We start from the raw sequence: 20,967 nt of genomic DNA, 5'->3' as shown, positions 1-20,967 counted from the left end.
TGCAGGTTCACGTCTTCGTATAGCCCCCATATAGCTGTATATAACTTACTAACTAACTTTAACTTAGGTATTTAAAGTTCGTAATGGAAACTATAGTCTGTGAGAGAAAATTGTCTATGCAGGTCGAGGTCTTCGTATAGGCTCTATATACCAGTACCTCCCTATATTCGGTCGGTATTTTCACGATTTTAGGTACAATACTCACCGAAATTGTTTGAGATGTCGTATTTGATGTTGGTAATGGAAGCTACAGCCAGTGACAGAAAATTGTTTATGCAGGTCCAGGTTTTCGTATAGCTCCGGTATTTTGATGATTTTAGCTAAATTATTCACCGTTTATTTCAAGTTTCGAAAATATACGTCGTACAGACCCTAATATAACGGCTATATTCGACATTTTTAAGATATTAGCAGAATTTTTGGCGAATGTTATCTTTTTCGAAAGTTTTTTCTAAATGATGGAGTGTATTCAAAATTAGGTCCGGCTGAATTTACTGCTTTTTTACTTGTTATTTTTCATATTTTTTATGCTATGCGATTTTTTCAATTTGACTTATAATATGGAATGAACCAAAAACAGAAAAATTTTCCTGATCACACAATTGAAACCAATCGACACGGAATTTAGCCTGCGAAGAGAGTTAAGGACAAGGAAGAAGTCTGAACAAAAACTAAAGGTAATATCTGGGCAATGCTCTATGACCTAATTTAAAAAGCAGAGTCTTTCAAAATGGATTTGGACTTAAGGGTGCTTCTAACATATTGTAGAGTTGTCGGGTATCATATGGTTGGCCCGCGCGACTGCAGGCTTGCTTACTTATTTTTTTTTTTAATTTTATTGAATGAAAGTAAAAAATGTCGGAAATAACATCAAATTTTAGAATAAGTTTAGATATATTCAAATAGGTCACCTTTGACACGAATTATGGCCTTCAAACGGTCAACGAATCCATCACACGCTGTCCGATTGTTGCTCTGCTGTATTTTGGTCTATTCCCGGCGAATCGCTTGCTTGAGGTGATCGAGACGAGCCAACTTTGCTTCTCAAAATACTCCAGACACAATAGTCCAACGGATTGGTATCCGGAGTTTTTGGTGGCCATTGTGCTGGAAATGAAGCGAGGAGCCTTATTTTGTTACCATTCTTGGGTGGCGCGCGCTGAATGCGTTGGTGCTAGGTCGAATGTTGTAATATCCAAGGTCTGCGGCCAAAATGTTTGCATTCCCAAGGCTTAAATACACCCTCCAGAATATTTCCATCGGCTGTAATATTTTATATATATTATATATTTTCCGTCTATTTTTTTTCTTCATTTACGCCGGGCTACGCTACCAGTATCACGGTAAAGAGCGATGGTACGGGACACAAAATATTTATTTACATTAAAATGCCGGGGCTATACCCAACCCCTTTTGGTTTTCCAGCCAAAAATAAAGAAATCACACTATCACGCTTGTATTCCATCACGAATAACTTTTTTTCTGGAAAATTCTAACCAAAACGCTTTTGTACGCTTGTAACAATGTAATAAGCTGTCACTGGAATAATTTTAACATCTGTCGGACGAGGGGCTTAGAAATGATAGCAGGCTGAAGTTGGTTGCAGTTTCTTCATCTCACCCTGTAGCTTTTGCTCACTTGTTGAACTTATTTTCACCAAATATTGAATCTTCTTAATAGAAACAAACAATTAAATTTAAACAAAAATATCTTTATGTGTATTTTAAAATTCATCCCTCCAAACAATTCTCTCTATCCAATCTAAATATGAATAAACTCTTGTGAAAATACTTGGATAACCACTACGGCAGTACAGTCCATATGATGTGATACCAATCAAATGGTAATGTAAACGATTACTTCTACGACGACCACGAATATTTAATTGTAAGGGGCCACCCGAATCGCCTTGGCATGTGTCACGATTGAGAGCATAGTCCTTTGCACACATTTGACTAAAGATAATGCCTTCTTCTGTTTCGGGAATCGGAGGCAGTTCACGATTACATTCATCATTCGGCACAATGGTCATATTGAGATGAGTCAAACGATTTGTACGTTCCTTGGCGAAGGAAGTCGAGCCATAACCCATGGCATAGGCCACAGGGAATGGAAATGATGGATGTATCCACAAACGTATCGGTCTAACAAATTCCGTTAACCTGAAAGAAAAGGGGTAATCTTAAGTAACCTAAACGTACACATTTACGCAAAAAACCTACACAACTTCACTGTGCAGTTCCAGTAAGGCAATGTCATTGTAATATGACGTCGTTCTATAGTCCGGATGGTTGTAGATATTAATAATAGTTCGAATTTGTGGCTCAAGGTAACTTTCTTCTACCTTCAGATTAAGGTCACCAATACGAACTTTTGTTGGAACTTCTCTGTAAAAAGATTTAATCAGTTAAAAGTTTTCAGTTGATGTAAGTGGTGATGTGATATATTACCCTCCAATGTTTGTACAATGAGCAGCTGTTATTACAAATTTATCACTGATAAGGCTTCCTCCGCATTTGTAATCAATTGTGCCGATGGTTGTGACAAAACCCAAAGCAGTCTGTAAGTGTGAAAAATAAAAAAGGAATTTGAAATTTAGATACTGTGCATAAATATTGTCTTTGAAGATAGTTTTTCCTACCATGTGAGGATATTCGCCTGGTGCAGCTAAACTTCTACCATCAAATTTCGATTCGTTTGCATCGCTGGCTATGTCTGAATCATCGGGAAAAATACGTTGTATATATTCGCCATATTCTGTAAAATAAAAGTAAATTGTTATTGTTTCTATTGTCCGAAAAAATATATATCTTTAATAGAACGAAACAAAATTCAAATGGCTTCAGAAAAAAATTACCGCGTAAGATTTAAACATTGAACTTCTACTCCAAGTTTAACAAATATATCTCATTCTCATGTACAAATCCCATTAAAATTGGTGGTATTCCGTTCAGATTTATATAAATCTCTTCATTTGACCAAATAGAATAGATTTTGGAGACGTAATGTAGTCTAGTAGAACATCAATAATATTTGGTACAAGACAGTCGTGCGGGGCCGATCATGTGATAGCCTACAACACTACAACATGTTAGAAGTCTTCTTATGTATATAATATATATATATATAATATTCCCAACCTGTGTTGTAAGTTGAAAACGTATTACAAAATATACACTTCAAGTCAAATTGAAAAAATAGCATGCGATAAAAAATATTAAATAAAGAAAAAATATCACAAAATGCGACAATATTAACATCATTATTGGCATCTTTTTATGCGATTTTTTTAGATTTTATTCTTTTATGCCAAGAGGACATTCTGATTTGACAAAATTTGTCAAAATCTCTCCAGCCTTCTATCTAAAATCCCCTCCTGTTGTATATACACATTATATTTCGCTATATATATCCGATATATTTACTATTGGCATCTACGTACTTTCAGAATTGACCTATTCGTCTACTTGTGATTTCGGCGGGATTAAAAATATTCGCGGTTTAATGGTAAATTTAACTTTTATTTAACACAAATGTTATGGTATATTTCACCCACTAAATATTGCCCGATGTACATTGAAATTGGAAAGCTTCTGCCCAGCCCTAAGCTCTAGCCCCATTGCTAACTTCCGCGTCGATTGGTCTATAATTGCAACTGCAAAATCAGGAAATTTTTCTGTTTTTGGTCCATTTCAACCCCTAAGTATTTTGCGATCATCTCCATTATAAATTTCGTGAAGATCGGGCTATAATTGCGACCTGTAGAGTGATTACAAATTAACATGGACTGACGGACGGATATAGATAGCTAGATCGACTCAGCTCGGCGAGATAGTCTTACATAATTTTTGCGCCAATCAAACTTATTATACCCCCAACACATAATGCTGGAGGGTATAACAAGTAAAAAAACATTAAGTTCGGCCGGGCCAAACTTTTAATACCCTCCACCTTAGGGTAAAAGAAACATTAGAAGAAATGTGGCAAAACCCATTAAAATGCCGAATATCGGGAGGTACCGTTATATGGGGGCTATACCAAATCATGGACCCATACATGCAATGTTTCGCCACCGGAGCTGGAAACCATTATTACCCACAAATACCAATTTTTAGACAAATCCGTGAAAAAATGTGGCAAAAAGAACTAAAATACCGAATATCGGGAGGTACCTTTATATGGGGGCTATACCACAACGTGGATCTATACATGCAACGTTTTTTCACACGCTCAGGGACCCGTTATGACCTACAAATACCAATTTCCAGACAAATCCGTGAAAAAATGTGGCATAAATCATCAAAATACCGAATATCGGAAGGTACCGTTATAGTCTCCATACCAGAACGTGAACCGATATATCTCATTTTCAATACCAACCATCCTAGACACAATGCAAATAGCTCTGCTAAATTTTGGTGCTCTACGTCAAATGATGTGGACTGTATCGTGATTTCAACAGACAAACAGACGGACAGACAGACGGACAGACAGACGGACCTCGTTAAATCGACTTAGAATTTTATGCTGATTATGAATATATATACTTTATGGGGTCGAAGACGAATATTTAAGGATGTTACAAACGGAATGACAAAGTTAATATACCCTCCTTTCCAAGGTGGAGGGTATAAAAACGTAATTATTATAATACCGTAATGCATAAACAAACAAACAGCTCAGTCTACCAACGCGTGAGCATGCGAGGGACAGCTGACCATGAGAAAAGCAGGAACATGACATGACACGAAGGGTTTATCCTTCGGATTTATTAATTGCATAGCAAATGCCAAGCGTGTAGGAAACTGCAATGTTTTGAAGTTAAGTGGAATTTCTGTTGCAATTACAGAAATCGAGACAGGAACATATTTCCCCCTAATAATCGTATCGTATATTGTTGTATATTTTTTACTGTTAGCCTAATACCATTGCAAATATGTGAAATCGGTAAAAAATATATATGGGAGCTATATACAAATCAGAACCGATTTCAATAGAATTCGGCACACACACACATTTTTAGACAAATTCCATCACACATTCCAAATTTCATTGAAATGTGGAGTACACAGCGTGTGTAATGCATCAAAAAAAATGAAATCGGGCGAAAATATGTATAAGGGAGCTATATCCAAATCTGAAACGATTTCCATATAATTTGGCAAAAATATATTTCTGATCAAATCTAGTCAATCATTCCAAACTTGGAGACTGCAGCTGTAATCGATCAATAGATATGTGCATATTAAATCTAAAATTTTGGGATGTACCTGCGATTCTGATGCTATATCTCCAATTCCAAGAGGAATTTCAAAAATTTATATAGCCTATGTTACTTTCAGGCGATGTTGTAGTATACATAGAAATTTGCAATTGAAAAGCTGTGCGGCGGTTTTCGAGTCCATAAATTACAAACAAAAATACGAACATTTTCCTCTTTTATAGATATAAATGTTTTAGAAGAAACATCTTCACAAAATTATAGATTTCATAAGAATATGTTTACAAACAATATTATATGATGTGATATCATGAAATGTTTTTTTCGATCTTGGAAAATATAACTTAGAGCTTATTTCAGAGATAATGGATTCCAAGACTGCGTACAAAGTCTTAATACGAATTAAATATTTTGCACCATTTCCAACATAAGGCTGGAACACGCATGTCTATTTTAGGACAGACGTTAAAAAATGCCTCATAGAATTAACAAATAAATTCTACACTTTTCAAGGGGAGTTCATTATTTTCACTTTGCGCTATTTACATACTTCTTTCACACAGCCGTATATTGTTGTTTTCTGGCAGTGATTGTTCACTTCTTATTCCGGCATTCGATGATGCTGCAATTGGCTCATTTCTGGTTTCCCGTTCAGATACGTTAATTGATGGCTGTTCTCTTGTGTCTTGTGGAAAATTTCCTCCATTATTGAATGTTTGCAATAAAGGTTGTCTCCTTCTGTCGGCATTAAAACCTGATGAAATTTCTGGTTCTCTTCGTCCTTGTGAGAGGAATCCTTCGCTGTTAAGCGTTTGTGATCTTCTCTGGTCTGAAATAAAACCAATATTCGCTTGACCCAATATTGGCTGTCTAGGATTCTCCGCAACAAGTATATTATTTTCGAGAATATTTAAATTGTTGTTAACGACATTCGATAATTGTGATTTTAAATAAACTTCGCGAGCATTTGTTGGACCTGGGAAAATAATGTTATCATTATCGTTATTCCAGTTGCGTTGGGAAATAACCGAAATTATGTGCAATGATAAGAAAAAGATTCCTATTAAATTCATCGTTCTACGATTTGAAAATCAACAAGCCGAAATTATTAATGAGCGTAAACAAAACGAATCATACTTCTTTGGATTTGAAACAAGACTGTCTCGATGAATGTTTCTTACGCAGATCCATGGTGCACATTTCGATGTTGTTCCAACAGTGACGTACGTATGTATTTTTTGTTTTGTTTCGAAATTGAATTTCTTTTTATCAGTATTCCGTCGAACCGGCTACTTAATCTGTGTAATAAAATAAAGGTCAGACCGCAGAACCCATTTGTTTTCAATATTTCGGGAATGTTTTTTTCACCGAATTTCTTTCCGATCAGCCTTAGGCATCCAGTTATGACAATAAAATCGGTTTGTTATTTCAAAATATTTAATCACTTATTAGTACATCTGGTTCTTGTAGACAAAACGATAGATTTTTTGTTTATTTTACCGAAAATGACGTCAAACGTGTTAGGGGCTAACAACCAGATTGGAGTGATTGTCATTCATTTTATATAAGATACAAAAAATATATACATACAAATGACTCGACTACGAAGAATAGAAATATGAAAGAGAGATTAAACCCATAAGGGATTTCCCCCCTCTTGAAATATCTACGAAATGTGTAACATCATAATTAAGAAGAAATAGACAGACTAGATTAGGGGAACAGGTTTTCTACTATTTAATAAGAAAATTGATTTTTGCGGAATTGACACCGCCAAGCACAAGGTTGAGTGACACACAAGAGCAACATTTTCATCGTTGATATTGTAGCAAAATATAAAAAATAGTTGGGACGGCGCTTAAACGAGCTCCAATGTTCACAATACTAGTTTTCTGCACACCCAATTTAATTTACATAATTATGATTCTAGACAGAAGCGCTCTGTAGGAATACTAATAACTCAACTGAGTATACCCTAGACCACATAGTGGTTCAGGGTATTGTGTGATTGTGCTTATGTTTGTTACAGCAAAATGATAGAAGATAGACCCCTTAGTGCCTTTTGAGTTCTCCAGTGAAACACAATATCAAATCGGATGTAATACATTTATGGGAGCTATAACTATGTCTACACCAACTTTCAACAAATTCGATATACCATGGATATAATACATGTTTCTGAAATCGGCTAATCATCATCGGCATCATAAATGCAACTTGTACTTTGCATACCAAAGTATATGGACAGACGGATCGAGTATCGGACGGACGGACGGACATGCATAAATCGACTCAAAATTTAATTATATGGAGATCACCAAAAGCAACTATTGATATAACTCGTCTTAAGCGAATTGTTAAGTACCACAATGTGGCTTAGGGAATAAAAAGCGTTTAGACCGTACGGAACGAACTATTTTAAACTAGTATTGGAAACGTTGATCGATATACAGGGTGAGATAAAAAACTGCAACCAACTTTAGACTGCTGTCATTTCTAAGCCACTCGTCCGACAGATGTTACAATTATTCCAGTGACAGCTTACAAATGTACAAAAGAATTTTGGTGAGAGTTTCCAGAAAAAAAGTTATTCGTGATAGAATTCAAGCGTGATAGTGTGATTTATTTATATTTGACTGGAAAACCACAAATGGCTATCGTTAGAGCACTCCAGCATTAAAATGTGAATAAATCTTTTGTGTCTCGTACCATCGCTCGTTACCGTGATATTGGTAGCGTAGCCCGACGTCAAGGAAATGAACGGAAGAAAACAGCAATATCAGCAGATATGGTTCGAAAAATAAAGAAGCGACTTGATCGAAACCCGCGTCGCTGTGGCCGAAAAATTGCTCGTGAGCTAAACAAATCGCAATATTCCATTCGGCAAATATTGAAAAATGAGCTCGGGGTAAAGAAATTCCAACAAGTAAAAAAGCAGTAACTTCGGCCGGGCCGAACTTTAAATACCCTCCACCATTTAAAACGAAACGAACTTTTCGAAAAAAATGAAATCCATTAAAAATTCTGTTAAAATCTTAAAAATATCGAATGTCGGAAGGTGGCGATATATTTTGGGTGGATTTACGATATTGTGGACCTATATAGACAAATCTATGTCTGGGGATTAAGTACTCACAAAGAACTCTTTGTTTGGAATTTCAGACACTTCCATTGAAAAATGGAAAAATAACGAATATCGAAAAATAACAATTTACTTTCACGATTTAAAGTGCTCACAAAGAACTCCTTGTGTAGAATTTCAGACAATTCCGTTGAAAAATGTAGCTAAAATTATCAAAATACCGAATGTCGGGGGGTACCGTTATATGGAGGCTATACGATATCGTGGACCTATATAGAGAATTTTCTTTCAGGGGCTAAAGTACTCACAAATAACTCCTTGTGTAGAATTTCAGACAATTCCCTTAAAAATGAGGCAAAATCATCAAAATACCGATTATCGGGGGGTACCGCCATATGGGGCTATACGACATCGTGGACCGATATAGTCCATCTTCGAACTTGACCTGCCTGCAGTCAAAAGACAGATCTGTGCAAAATTTTAGCTTCCTATCTTAATTCGTTTTGACTGTTGCGTGATTACAACAGACGGACAGGGCTAAATTGTCTTAGAATTCTACGCTGATCAAGAATATTATACTTTGTTGGGTCTAAAATTATTATTTTGATGAGTTACAAACGGAATAACGAACTCAATATACCCTCCATACTATGTATGATGGAGGGTATAACAAGTGCAAGAATTTACACCGCAACTGAAATAAAAATAGACTCAAAAGAGCTAAAGAGTTGCTTCGCTTGGCCAAAGTGGTGAACTGTCGAATTTGTTTTACTCCGATGAGAAAACATTCGTTGTCCAACAGTTTGTAAACAAACAAAATGATCGTGTTTACTTGCCAAAGAGGTCAGGTCAGATAATGTGCACCTTCGTATGGCCACCAGAACTCAAGCGCCAGCCATGGTGATGATGTGGGCCGCCATAACAGCCGAAGGTCGCCCTCCGCTCGTATTAATCGACCTTGGCATCAGAATAAATGCCGAATATTATCGCGAAATATTCTGGAGGGTGTATTATCGCATTGGGCACGCAAACATTTTGGTCGCAGACCTTGGACATTCCAACAGAACTCAGCATCATGGCACTCGCCACCCAAGAATTGTTACAAAATGATGTTCCCGCTTATTTTCCAGCGCACAATGAACACCAAAATCTCCGCATACCAATCCGTTGCACTATTGTGTCTGGAGTATTTTGGAAAGCAAGGTTGGCACTAAAAAATACCAAAGTGTCGATCAAATTACCGCAGAACAACTTTCAGTCAGCTTGTGACGGTTTCATTGACAGTTTGAAGGCCATAATTCGTGGCAATGGTGATCTATTCGAACAAATCTAAACTTATTCTAAAATTTGATGCTATTTCCGACATTTTTTGCTTTCATTCAATAAATTTTAACATAAAATGTAGAAATTATGGCATTTGACTTTGTTGCATATTTTTATCTCACTCTGTATATATTTAAAAATTTTGTTTCAAATATCGTGAAGGACTGGGAACATTTGCATGCAAAACCAAATCGTCCAGATCGATTTAGAAGACGTAGATAAGATTTTGTTTTGATCACGACTCATTTACTCATAAATAATATTAGACTAATTTTGTTTAATAACATTTTAAATGAATTCAATGACCCTGTACCAAACCACAACACATAAATCACAATTTTTGTTTCGACGTTTAAATTTATTACGTCACAAATCACAATTATTTTATTAAATTAAGAAACACTCAACAACGAAATACAGTTCATGCAGCAAATCACAGACTAATTTTGATGTTATAAGGATCGACAATAGATGCACTCTGCACTTGGTGGAACTGAGAAGTACCGCCTAAATGATCATATTGAGCTGTAAGGAAAATAGAAATAAATCAATGAGATATTCAAAACGAAAATTCTATTCAATTTTACCAATAATTTGTCTTTGAATTTCTTCGAGATCCTTCTCACTGTTGTACTTAATGAATTGCACCGAGTTACTGTTTTCAGCTGGCGCGGGAGCTGCAATAGCCAAATATAAACAGCAAACGAGGAGGAGACATAAAATCTAAAATATTTTCCATAAAGTTATATTTAAAATTTAATAGTTTTTTTTTATAAATATTTTATATAACTCACCATAAAAGATTTCATTATGTATATTTCTTTGTCTGTGCAACCGAATGAAAGATACTAAAACGTGCACTTGATGGGTATTGTTATTTTATATAGCCACTAATTTCCATGAACTATTGTCGGAAAACCAGTTTCCGTTGACAGTAGTGCTAAATGTTTTTTCGAAGATGCTAAATTGACAACATAAACATAAATTTGAATAAATCCTCCATTGGCTACTTGTTTTTTATGCTGTTCAAAATAAAAAGTCAAATTTATATTAAATGCCACATTATGTTTTTATTAGTATATTTGCCTTTGGTTTGTCTTTCCATATTTATTTAATTTACATATTGTTTTTGAACAGTGGTATCTATTGTTAAAACTGAAATTTAGCAATAATTATATTTTTAAATAGATTTTCGCTTTGTGTATTATTTATAATGTAACACCTCGACATATTGGTTTCCCACATAGGAAAGCATATATGGATCTTCCTATCTCGACGAGCCGAGTCGATCTAGCTATGTATGACCGTCCGTCCGTCTGTCCATGTTAATTTGTTATCAAGATACAGGTCGCAATTATAGCCCTATCCTCGCGAAATTGAAATGGATCAAAAACAGAACATTTTCCTGATTTTGCAGTTGCTCTATAGGTCACAATTATGAACCAATCGATGCGGAAATTCACATGAAGTGAAAAGGAGCCTACCAATTTGGGTGATCGTCGGACAATATTTAGCGAGTTAAATATACCCAATATTTAGCGAGTTAAATATACCCTAACTTTTATGTAAAAAAATAGGAAAATTTCCAATTAACCGCGAATATTTTAAGTCCCGGCCAAATCACAAATACATTAAAAGGTCACTTCTGACCATTAAAGTGATTCCGATAGCCAAGATATCGGAAATATAGCAAAATGAAGGCAATATATATGTAAAAGAATATATCTTATTTATTTTGCTTATAAGCCAAGAACCGCTGGGCCAATCACAATTCTCATTAATTCGGAATGGTCTATTGCCAATATCTCTAATAAAATCGCGTAAAAATATGACAACAAAAAAGTGAATATTATTTGTTATTTTTTTTCAATTTTTGTCATATTTTTTATACCCTCCACCATACATAGTATGGAGGATATATTAAGTTCGTCATTCCGTTTGTAACTCATCGAAATAATCATTTTAGACCCAAACAAGTGTATATATTTTCTGATCAGCGTAAAATTCTAAGACGATTTAGCCATGTCCGTCCGTCTGTCCGTCTGTTGTAATCACGCTACAGTCTAAACGAATTAAAATAGGAAGGAATAGGATTTTGCACAGATCCCTCTTTCGTCTGCAGGCAGGTCAAGTTCGAAAACGGGCTATATCGGTCCACGATATCGTATAGCCCCCATATAACGGTACCCCCGATATTCTGTATTTTGATGATTTTAGCCACATTTTCTAATGGAATGGTCTGAAAATCCACAAAACAAGTTACTTGTGGGTACTTTATCCCTTGGAAGGGTATTATCTATATAGGTACACGATATCGTATAGTCCCCATATAACGGTACCCCCGATATTCGGTATTTTGATGATTTTAGCCACATTTTTCAACGGAATTGTCTGATAATCCACAAAAAGAGTTCCTTGTGGGTAAATTATCCCTTGGAAGAGAATTATCTATTTAGGTCCACTATATCGTATAGCCCCCATATAACGGTACCCCCCGATATTCGGTATTTTGATGATTTTACCCACACTTTTCAACGGAATTGTCTGAAAATCCACACAGGGAGTACCTTGTGGGTACTTTATACCTCGGAAAAGAATTATCTATATAGGTCCACGATATCGTATAGCTCCCATATAACGGTACCCCCGATATTCGGTATATTGATGATTTCAGCCACATTTTTCAATGGAATTGACTGAAATTCCACACGAGGAGTTCGTTGTGAGTACTTTACCCCTTGGAAGAGAATTATCTATATAGGTCTACGATATCGTTAGCCCCCTATATAACGGTACCCCCGATATTCGGTATTTTGATGATTTTAGTTACATTTTTCAACGGAATTGTCTGAAATTTTATACAAGAGGTTCTTTTTAAGCAGTTTACCCCCTGACATATATAGGTTAACGATATCGTATATCCCCCATATAACGGTACCCCGAAAAATCTGTGTGAAAAATCCACACAAGGAATTCTTTGTGAGCACCTTAACCCCAGGAAAGTAATTGTCTATATAGGTCAACAATATAGTGTATCCCCTTCTGATATTAGATATTTTAAAGATTTTTTGAAAATTTTCTAATTCGTTCCTAATGGTGGAGGGTATTCAAAGTTCGGCCCGGCCGAACGTACTGCTTTTTTACTTGTTATCGCATGCGATTTTTCAATTTGACTTAAAATTTTGAATTCTACATTTTATAAAGTTTTTCTACATCCCCCAAGACTATGTTTGGAAGGTATTATATACATGTCGAAAGTATCTCTGATCCTTACGAAATGTTGCATAAGGGTAGCTTTAGGGTCAGAATTAAAGTATAGGGTCAGAATTAGATGTAAATTTAGCTGTTCAAATGGACCAAAAATATTAACATTTTCTTCATTTTGCAGTCGCTCTACGTGAGGAGAAGGTTAGGGACGTGGAAGAAGTCGAGCATTTTGGATGACCATTGGATAACATTTAGCTCTAAAATTGACCAAGACTTGTGTGAATTAATTTTGAATACATATCAATACGGCGGAATGCGTAAATAAGGGTAGCATCTGGGCAGGGCTCTATGATATTATTTTAAAAAACGAAATATCCAAAATGAATTTTAACATAAGGGGGCTTCTTACATATTGTAGTGTTGTCGGGTATCACATGGTCGGCCGCGCCCGTTTGCTTACTTCTTTTTATTAATATTTGCAATTAATGTATATAAAATCAGTTGTGAGTGATTCTTATCCTCTTTTACCAAAATCCCTTTAAAGCAACTTAAAAAATATCAGTCGGTTTGCGACCCAATATTCGATTATTTAATTATATTTTGACTTCTGTTATGATTATTCAAACAATTGACCCTCTATGGAGGAGGTTTCTTAGGAAGGGGCCAATATTGTCCATTTATATATAAATATTACAACGTACCACATTTTCCTACACTTTATATGAGATACCTGTTTGGGTTCCAGATATAGTGGACCGAAGTATCCCATTTTCACACTTCATCTAAAAATATTAATAAGGACAAAATTACAAGAAAATCAAACATTTATACCCAATTTTATGCAAAATCATAAATTCCGACAAATTCCATTATCATATCAGATTTCTGCTTAAGAGAAATATTTGGATATAGCAAGTTGCATAGAATATCTGCTTTGTTTCGCAAATTATGAGAGATATAAGTATCGAAAATCGTGACGCTTTGTGGGTTAGGTACTAGATAGAGGTTGGCAGATAGTTTTTATCTTCACAACAGATCTTGCGTTAGCAAAAATATTTGAATGTGTAAAGAGAACCGGATGCTTATTTCGTATTTTATAATCGTTACGGTTATTAAAAATTGTAACTCTTTGTGGGAGAGGTACCAGAAGGAATGGTCCGATCTCCAACATCTTTATAACGGATCTGGTGTTGATAGTAATCTTGAGATGTGCCAAGTTTGAAAGGATTCAGATGTTAATTTTTTATAAGCTTAATGGATATTCAAAATTTTAATCCTGTATGGGAGAAGTACCAGCAAGAGCAGACCGATATCTCCCATCTTCACTCTTTAACAAATATTATGATGTGTGAAATTTGAAGACAATCGGATTCTTTATCATATTTTATAAGAGTTATAATTATTTAAAATTTTGACCCTTTGTGGGAGTCGCACCTGACGTAGCACTTATGCAAATATTAGCATTTGCAAAGTTGGAGGAAAATCGAATGGTCCTTCCTCTTTCTGTGCAGTAAGATATTTTTTTTTTTTGAAAATTTCGACCTTTTTTGGGGAGGTACAGAAAGGAGTAGACCGATAGTGCCCATCTGCCAACTTGATCTAAGCTTTGGCAGAACATTGTCTATATGCGTCCACGTTTTCTTATAGCCCCTATATAACTGTACCATCCCACAACATTTTCAAAAGGAGTTGGGGTTCGTAATGGGTTCTACCTCCTGTGGTAGATCGTTGTAGTTTGGTATTTTTTCTTAACCTCATGGTGGGGGCTGCAGGAAAACCGATATACCTCATTTATCAACCTACCATTTTGTCAGATTTCAAAGCTCTACCTCAAATAATGCGAGCGGTATCATAATTTCAACAGGCAGACAAATGACATCGTTATATAAACTTACAATTTTATGATGACAATGAGTATATATATTTATGGGGTCTACGACGGAATCAACAAAACAGATTTAATATCCATCACCAAGATGGATGTGAAAACTAGTACTAGTTCTAGTACCTCCGCCACAAAAGATCACAATTCTTATAAAAATATATTTTCTGCAAAGAAGGAGAAACGATAAATCGATTTTGCTCCAACTTTGCACATCCTAAGATTTGCGTCAGTTCTAGGTCAGGCACGACAATAGACAATATCGGTCCACTCTATCAAGTACCTTCCCACAAAGGCTTAAAATTTTGAATAATCAGAACTCTGATGTATGTGATGTAAGAGTCCATTGTCTTCAAATTTTACACATTCCAATATTTTTAGTAACTCAGGGTCTGCTGTTAAGATGGAATATATCGGTCTACCCCTTCTAGTACCTCCCCAAAAAAGGTCGAAAGTGCTTCCCCGAAAAAGGGTCAAAATTATGTATAATTATAACTATATAAAATGTGATGTAAGAATCCGATTGTCTTAAAATTTCACACGTTCCAATATTTTTATAAAATTAAGATCTTGTATTAAGGTGGAATATATTGATCCACTCCTTCTGGTACCTCCCCCACAAAGGCTCAAAATTTTGAATACCCATAAAGCTCACAAAACGCGAAATTAATATCCGATTCCATTCAGAATTGGCATATCTGAATATTTCCATCAACACTGGATCTGTTATAAAAACGGTAGATATCGGATCATTCCTTTTTGTACCTCCACTACAAAGGGTCAAAACTTTTAATATCCACGAAAGCCATAAAACTCGAAATAACGAAGGCTCAAAATTTTTTAATATCCATGAAGCTCGAAACTAACATCCGATTCCATTGCAGACTTCGTACACCTCAATATTTAAATCTACACAAGATCGGTTATAAAGATGGTAGATTTTGAAAAACAAAACGCTCAAAGAAAGCGAAATAAGCATCCAACTCTCTTCAAATTTTGCACACACAAGCATTTTTGCTTATACAAGATCTGTTGTGAAGATGATATATATCTGCAAAACCCTTCTAGTACCAACAAACTGTCACATTATACTTTTATCTGTCATAACTTGTGAAGCAAGTCAGCGATTCCTCACAACGTACTATATGTAAATATTTCTCTCAACCAGAAACCTGAGATGAATATGGAATTTATCGGAATTTATGATTTCGCATAACATTGGATATAAATGTTATATTTTCTTGTAATTTTACCCATACCAATATTTTTTATGTATTAGATGAAACATTTTCTTATTATTTAATAACATTATCCTATAAATTATTATAACATGTGTCATGCAAAGTGAAGGAAGTAACCAAGATGTTACCAAGTTACCCCATATTTATATCGTATTTATTTAGGTCGATACAAAATAGACAATATTGGCCCATTCCTTCAGAACCCACTCCATAGCGGGTCAAAAGTTTGAATAATCATAACAGAAGTCAAAATATATTGAAATAATCGAACAATAGCTGAGGGTATACGTCTGTCGGCAGAACCGATTGATACTTTTTAAATTATTTCTCGTACTCGTACACTAACGACTTTGCCATAATCTGGAAGAAAGTTATTTCTTTAGCGTCTCCTTTCTAAATTGTTAGAGCAACTCCATCAAATTGTGCCTTTCAATTAACCAAACAAATGGATTCTCAATAACAATACATTTTTATTATAGAAATATGTCTTACAAGCTATTAACAAATAAACAACAACAATGACATGACAACAAACCAGGATGCAATTTAAACTAACTTGTTGAGAAAATTAATTTTTTCTGGTTTAATGACGAAAATAAACTGATTTATCGTATAGGCCTTTTCGAATTGTTCTCGCATCGGATATAGGGTTTCAACAGCTGATGGTTTTGAAATCTCTGCAAAGGAGAATAAGAAAAATATTTTAATAAAAATCTTGATGACTCAAATCCGTTAAACACCCAGTAATCGTACCCTTCCTCAAATGCGTCGGTATAATGTAGGCTTTTTTCTGTGACTTCACAATATAAACATCTGACGAATTGACAGGAGTTTTATTTGGTTCCAATGGGGCTTCACCACTGGCCTCCAATAAAGTGGTGGCCAATATCTTGGCTGCTTCAATGGTTCGGTTATGTTGAGGTTGTAGCAGTAGCGAAGGTGGCTCTTCAATCATGAGCATTTGTGTGGCAGCCGAATCGTTGTTGTCGGGCAATGTAGCCGATGTGACATCGAAACCTGGATGTTTAGTGTATTCATTTTTGGGCACAACAAAAGGAATTTTCAATGTGTCCGAATTTATAGGCAGCTGGTAATTTTTATATGGAAATGTACCAGAGGGTGGCGGAGCATACGATGTAAACAACGGTCTAGCATGGGAAGATCCAAACGAAGCCTTAGTGGCTTTTAGTTGTGGATGAGTATTGAAATCATCAATACTTCGTGTTGTTTTACTGATATAGGTTTTCGAGGGTGTAGCTGGAGTTGTGGAATTAACTGTAAGAAAAATAAGGTAGATTATCAATCTTTGCTGAAAAGAAATAAGCCAAAATTTTCAATGTTGTTTGAACAATAGTTCCCATTGCGACACCTTTTATCTTTTGTCTAAGATAGGTACTAGTAATCCAGAATGTAATCATTCCATATTTAAAAATCACTCAAAGAGTGGCATAACGCCACTCCACTAATTATAGGTACTGAGTTTATGAAGTACCTAAATACCAAACCATGCTTAATCTTGCACAAAAATTTAGCTTTGATATCTGGTGACCCCTGTTAAGCCAAAATCCATCCTAGTATACTTTATATCACACATATGGTGCACATTACACTTAAATAGGACGAAAATTAATATATGACATTTATATCCAAATCAGAACCGACCTCTACGCAATGATAATTCTAACCTGGGGAATTCGGTCGTATATGCCAATCCTCATCATAGCCTGAAACCGAAAGAAGATATATAGTTAGTTGAAAAAACTGCAACCAACTTCAGACTGCTGTCATTTCTAAGCCACTCGTCCGACAGCTGTTAAAATTATTCCAGTGACAGCTCATTATATTGTTTAAGAGCGTACAAAAAAATAGCTCGTGAGCTGAACATATTGCAATATTCCATTCGGCAAATATTGAAAAATTAGCTCGGGATAAAGTCATTGAAATTCCAAAAAGTACAAGAACTTACACCGCAACAGAAACAAGAAAGACTCAAAAGAGCTAAAGAGTTGCTTCGCTTGGCCGAAAGTGGTGAACTGCCGAATTTGTTTTTCTCCCATGAGAAAACATTCGTTGTCCAGCAGTGTGTAAACAAACAAAATAATCGTGTTTACTTGCCAAAGAGGTCAGCTGAAAATGTGCACCTTCGTTTGGCCACCAGAACTCAAGCGCCGGCCATGGTGATGGTGTGGGCCGCCATAACAGCCGATGGTCGCTCTCCGCTCGTATTAATAGATCGTGGTATCAGAATAAATGTAGAATATTATCGCGAAAATATTCTGGAGGGTGTATCAAAGCCTTGGGCACACAAAAATTTTTGCCGCAGACCTTGGACATTCCAACAGAACTCAGCATCATCGCATAAGAATGGTTACAAAATGAAGTTCCTCGCTTCATTTCCAGCGCACAATGGCCACCAAAATCTCCGGATACCAATCCGTTGGACTATTGTGTCTGCAGTATTTTGGAAAGCAAGGTTGGAACTAAAAATACCAAAGTGTCGATCACCTCAAGAATGGGCCAAAATACCGCAGAGCTATATTCGGGCAGCGTGTGATGGTTTGGCCGATTGAAGGCCATATATCGTGCCAAAGGTGACCAATTCGAACAATTTAATTCTAAATACCCACTGAAAACTAAATTCAATTCTTAAGGGATCAAAAGGGTTTTTAATTATATTTTACCCACAATTTTACAAATTATTTCACTAATATTTTCCTTCCTTATTAAGCCTTTGTCCTCATTCATTATTTCGTTTTATGTTTTTTGCGTCCACCGAAAAATTTAACACTTAAAACTCAATATTTTAACATGCAATCACTATATGAGTTATTTTTAAATTTCGGAATGAAATCCTTTTTCGTACCATTTTTTGTATTCATTACAGTGGGCGGTGGTGGTAAATAACCATTTTTTCTTGTTACTTGAGTATTTAGTTTTGTTAGGTCAATAGATGTTGTTGCCGCATGAGACTCAGACCACAGGATGAAGCTGAATAAAACTATTTTCCAAGTTGTTGTCTGAAACATTTTAATACAGTATTTTTTGTTTAATTTCTGGAACTAATTCGAACACACTTTTATATTTTTTACCATATTTGAATATGTAATTTTCTTCAAACAGTTTTCTTTACACGTTCTGTCAATTTGAATAGTTCACCGTAATAATAACAACTAAACCACAATTGTCTGTTAACATTCTATTTATAAATGTTGAAGACTTGTATGTTTTTGCACTTTAAGACAATGAGCCCAACACTAATGGGCATATTTCTTCTTAAGAGGTGTGTGTGTTCCGTTTTTTTTTTAATCACCTACAGAATGGTGGCTAGCATTTCTGGTTTATTGAAGCGCTTGTTAAAAGCTAACAGCAAAACCTCTCAGTGCCAAATAATGGATTCCCGTTGGAGCCGCCTATGTAATACCACAATACCCTCCCGAACATGAATCTACAAAATATAACAGAGTTTGGGAAATATGGACAAACAGTAGAATATAACGAGAGTTTTTTAAACTGCTTTCGCACGTTTTGAGTTCATAGCACTTTTTCCATTGAATTGTGTCTAGCGATTTAAGCTCAATGTCTGCGAAATTAAGCCGAATTGGCGATTTTAGAATAAAGATCAGCCAGAAGCAATGAGTAACAAGCAAACGAAGGCTATAGTCGTGCGGGGACGACCATGTGATACCCGATAACACTACAATATGTAAGAAGCCTCTTATGTCCAAAACCATTTTGGAAGATTTCGCTTTTGAAATGATGTCACGGAGCACTGCCCAGATATTACTAGCATTTTGACCAGGGACTTTTGCCCAATAGTTCCGTCGTGCTGTTAGTTGTTGTTGTCCATTTTACAGGTAAATATAACCCAATTGTCATCCAAAATGCTAGAATTCTTCCCTGTCCTTAGCTCTCTTCTCAGGCGTGTCGATTGGCTTTAATTGTTTGATCAAGATTTTTTTCTGTTTTTGGAAGGCAAGAGGTCCTCTCTATATCTCCAAATTTAGACTCATCTATATGATTTGCTTGTCTACGATATTTGGCTACATTCGTCAACGAAATCAGCATAAAAAAGCCAGAAGTTCGCCTTTTGTGTATTTCGGTTATCATCTGCAAGTAATGTTGGTATTTTTCAAACACAAGGAGTGGTCCATTCTACCCGCTGTCCTAAACTCTAACTTCATGCGAGATTTCGTGTCCTATGGTTTCTTTTTGTGACCATTGTATATTTTTGTTCTGACTCACCTGGTTTCTCTTATTTAAGGACTTACTTAACTAACTAACTAACTAAAATAGAAGTATAATCAGAAAAGCGTGAATTATAGCGTATTTGAATTTCGTGATGGGTACTGTCTTATATGATCAAAAATTTTTCCTTAACAGAACCACGTTTTCCTATAGCCCCCCTATAACTGCACATACTGATATTCGGTATTTTCACGTAATTGGTCACATTTTCAACGGAACTGTTTAAAATGTAGTCATTGGAGGTTGTAATGTGTGCTCCATTCCATAATAGGTCAACGTCTTCGTACATCCCCCATATAACTTTTTCTCTCGATATTCAGTACTTTCTGCCACATTTTCACTGAAATTATTTCAAATTTAGAATTTGGTCTTCTTATTGGGTAATGACTTCTTATAACAGAAAATTACCTATGAGCGTCCACATCTTCGTACATCTCCCATAGCCACGTTTTTCAACGGAAATCGCCTTATTGTATATTGACTTTGTCATTCCGTTTGTAACATCTCTAAATATTCATCGTAGACCCCATAACGTATATATAGGGTGAGATAAAAAAAAACTGCAACAAAGTCAAACGCCATAATTTTTAATTTTTTTCTTAATTTTATTGAATAATAGCTAAAAATGTCGGAAATAGCATCACTTTTTAGAATAAGTTTAGATTTGTTCGAATTGGTCACCTTTGGCTCGATATATGGCCTTCAATGAAACCGTCACACGCTTTCCGAATATAGCTCTGCGGTATTTTGGTCCATTCCGGGCGAA

General features: G+C 35.6%; 3 protein-coding genes across 3 annotated transcripts; all 3 read right to left on the bottom strand.

Moving 5' to 3' along the window:
• Window positions 1-1,695: 1,695 nt before the first annotated feature.
• On the bottom strand, window positions 1,696-6,574 carry LOC101888327 (serine protease persephone). Its single transcript, XM_005190529.4, has 5 exons — window positions 5,772-6,574; window positions 2,642-2,757; window positions 2,451-2,560; window positions 2,223-2,387; window positions 1,696-2,162 (listed from the first exon to the last, which is right to left on the bottom strand). Exons 1-5 carry the CDS (start codon window positions 6,292-6,294, stop codon window positions 1,724-1,726), a joined length of 1,353 nt encoding a protein of 450 aa, XP_005190586.2. The 5' UTR covers window positions 6,295-6,574; the 3' UTR covers window positions 1,696-1,723.
• A 3,439-nt stretch (window positions 6,575-10,013) lies between these two features.
• On the bottom strand, window positions 10,014-10,573 carry LOC105262346 (uncharacterized). Its single transcript, XM_011297095.3, has 3 exons — window positions 10,421-10,573; window positions 10,214-10,349; window positions 10,014-10,151 (listed from the first exon to the last, which is right to left on the bottom strand). The coding sequence occupies exons 1-3, from the start codon at window positions 10,433-10,435 to the stop codon at window positions 10,060-10,062; spliced, it is 243 nt and encodes an 80-aa protein (XP_011295397.2). The 5' UTR covers window positions 10,436-10,573; the 3' UTR covers window positions 10,014-10,059.
• A 5,895-nt stretch (window positions 10,574-16,468) lies between these two features.
• LOC109614046 (uncharacterized) lies at window positions 16,469-19,104 on the bottom strand. The gene is made up of 4 exons (XM_020039279.2): window positions 19,046-19,104; window positions 18,820-18,973; window positions 16,710-17,231; window positions 16,469-16,633 (listed from the first exon to the last, which is right to left on the bottom strand). The coding sequence occupies exons 1-4, from the start codon at window positions 19,046-19,048 to the stop codon at window positions 16,503-16,505; spliced, it is 810 nt and encodes a 269-aa protein (XP_019894838.2). The 5' UTR covers window positions 19,049-19,104; the 3' UTR covers window positions 16,469-16,502.
• Window positions 19,105-20,967: the final 1,863 nt, after the last annotated feature.

Source organism: Musca domestica, unplaced genomic scaffold, assembly GCF_030504385.1.
Source record: "Musca domestica strain aabys unplaced genomic scaffold, Musca_domestica.polishedcontigs.V.1.1 4, whole genome shotgun sequence".
Taxonomy (NCBI): domain Eukaryota; kingdom Metazoa; phylum Arthropoda; class Insecta; order Diptera; family Muscidae; genus Musca; species Musca domestica.
Note: the sequence above shows the minus strand (reverse complement) of the source record. Positions and strands in the feature narration are given on the sequence as shown.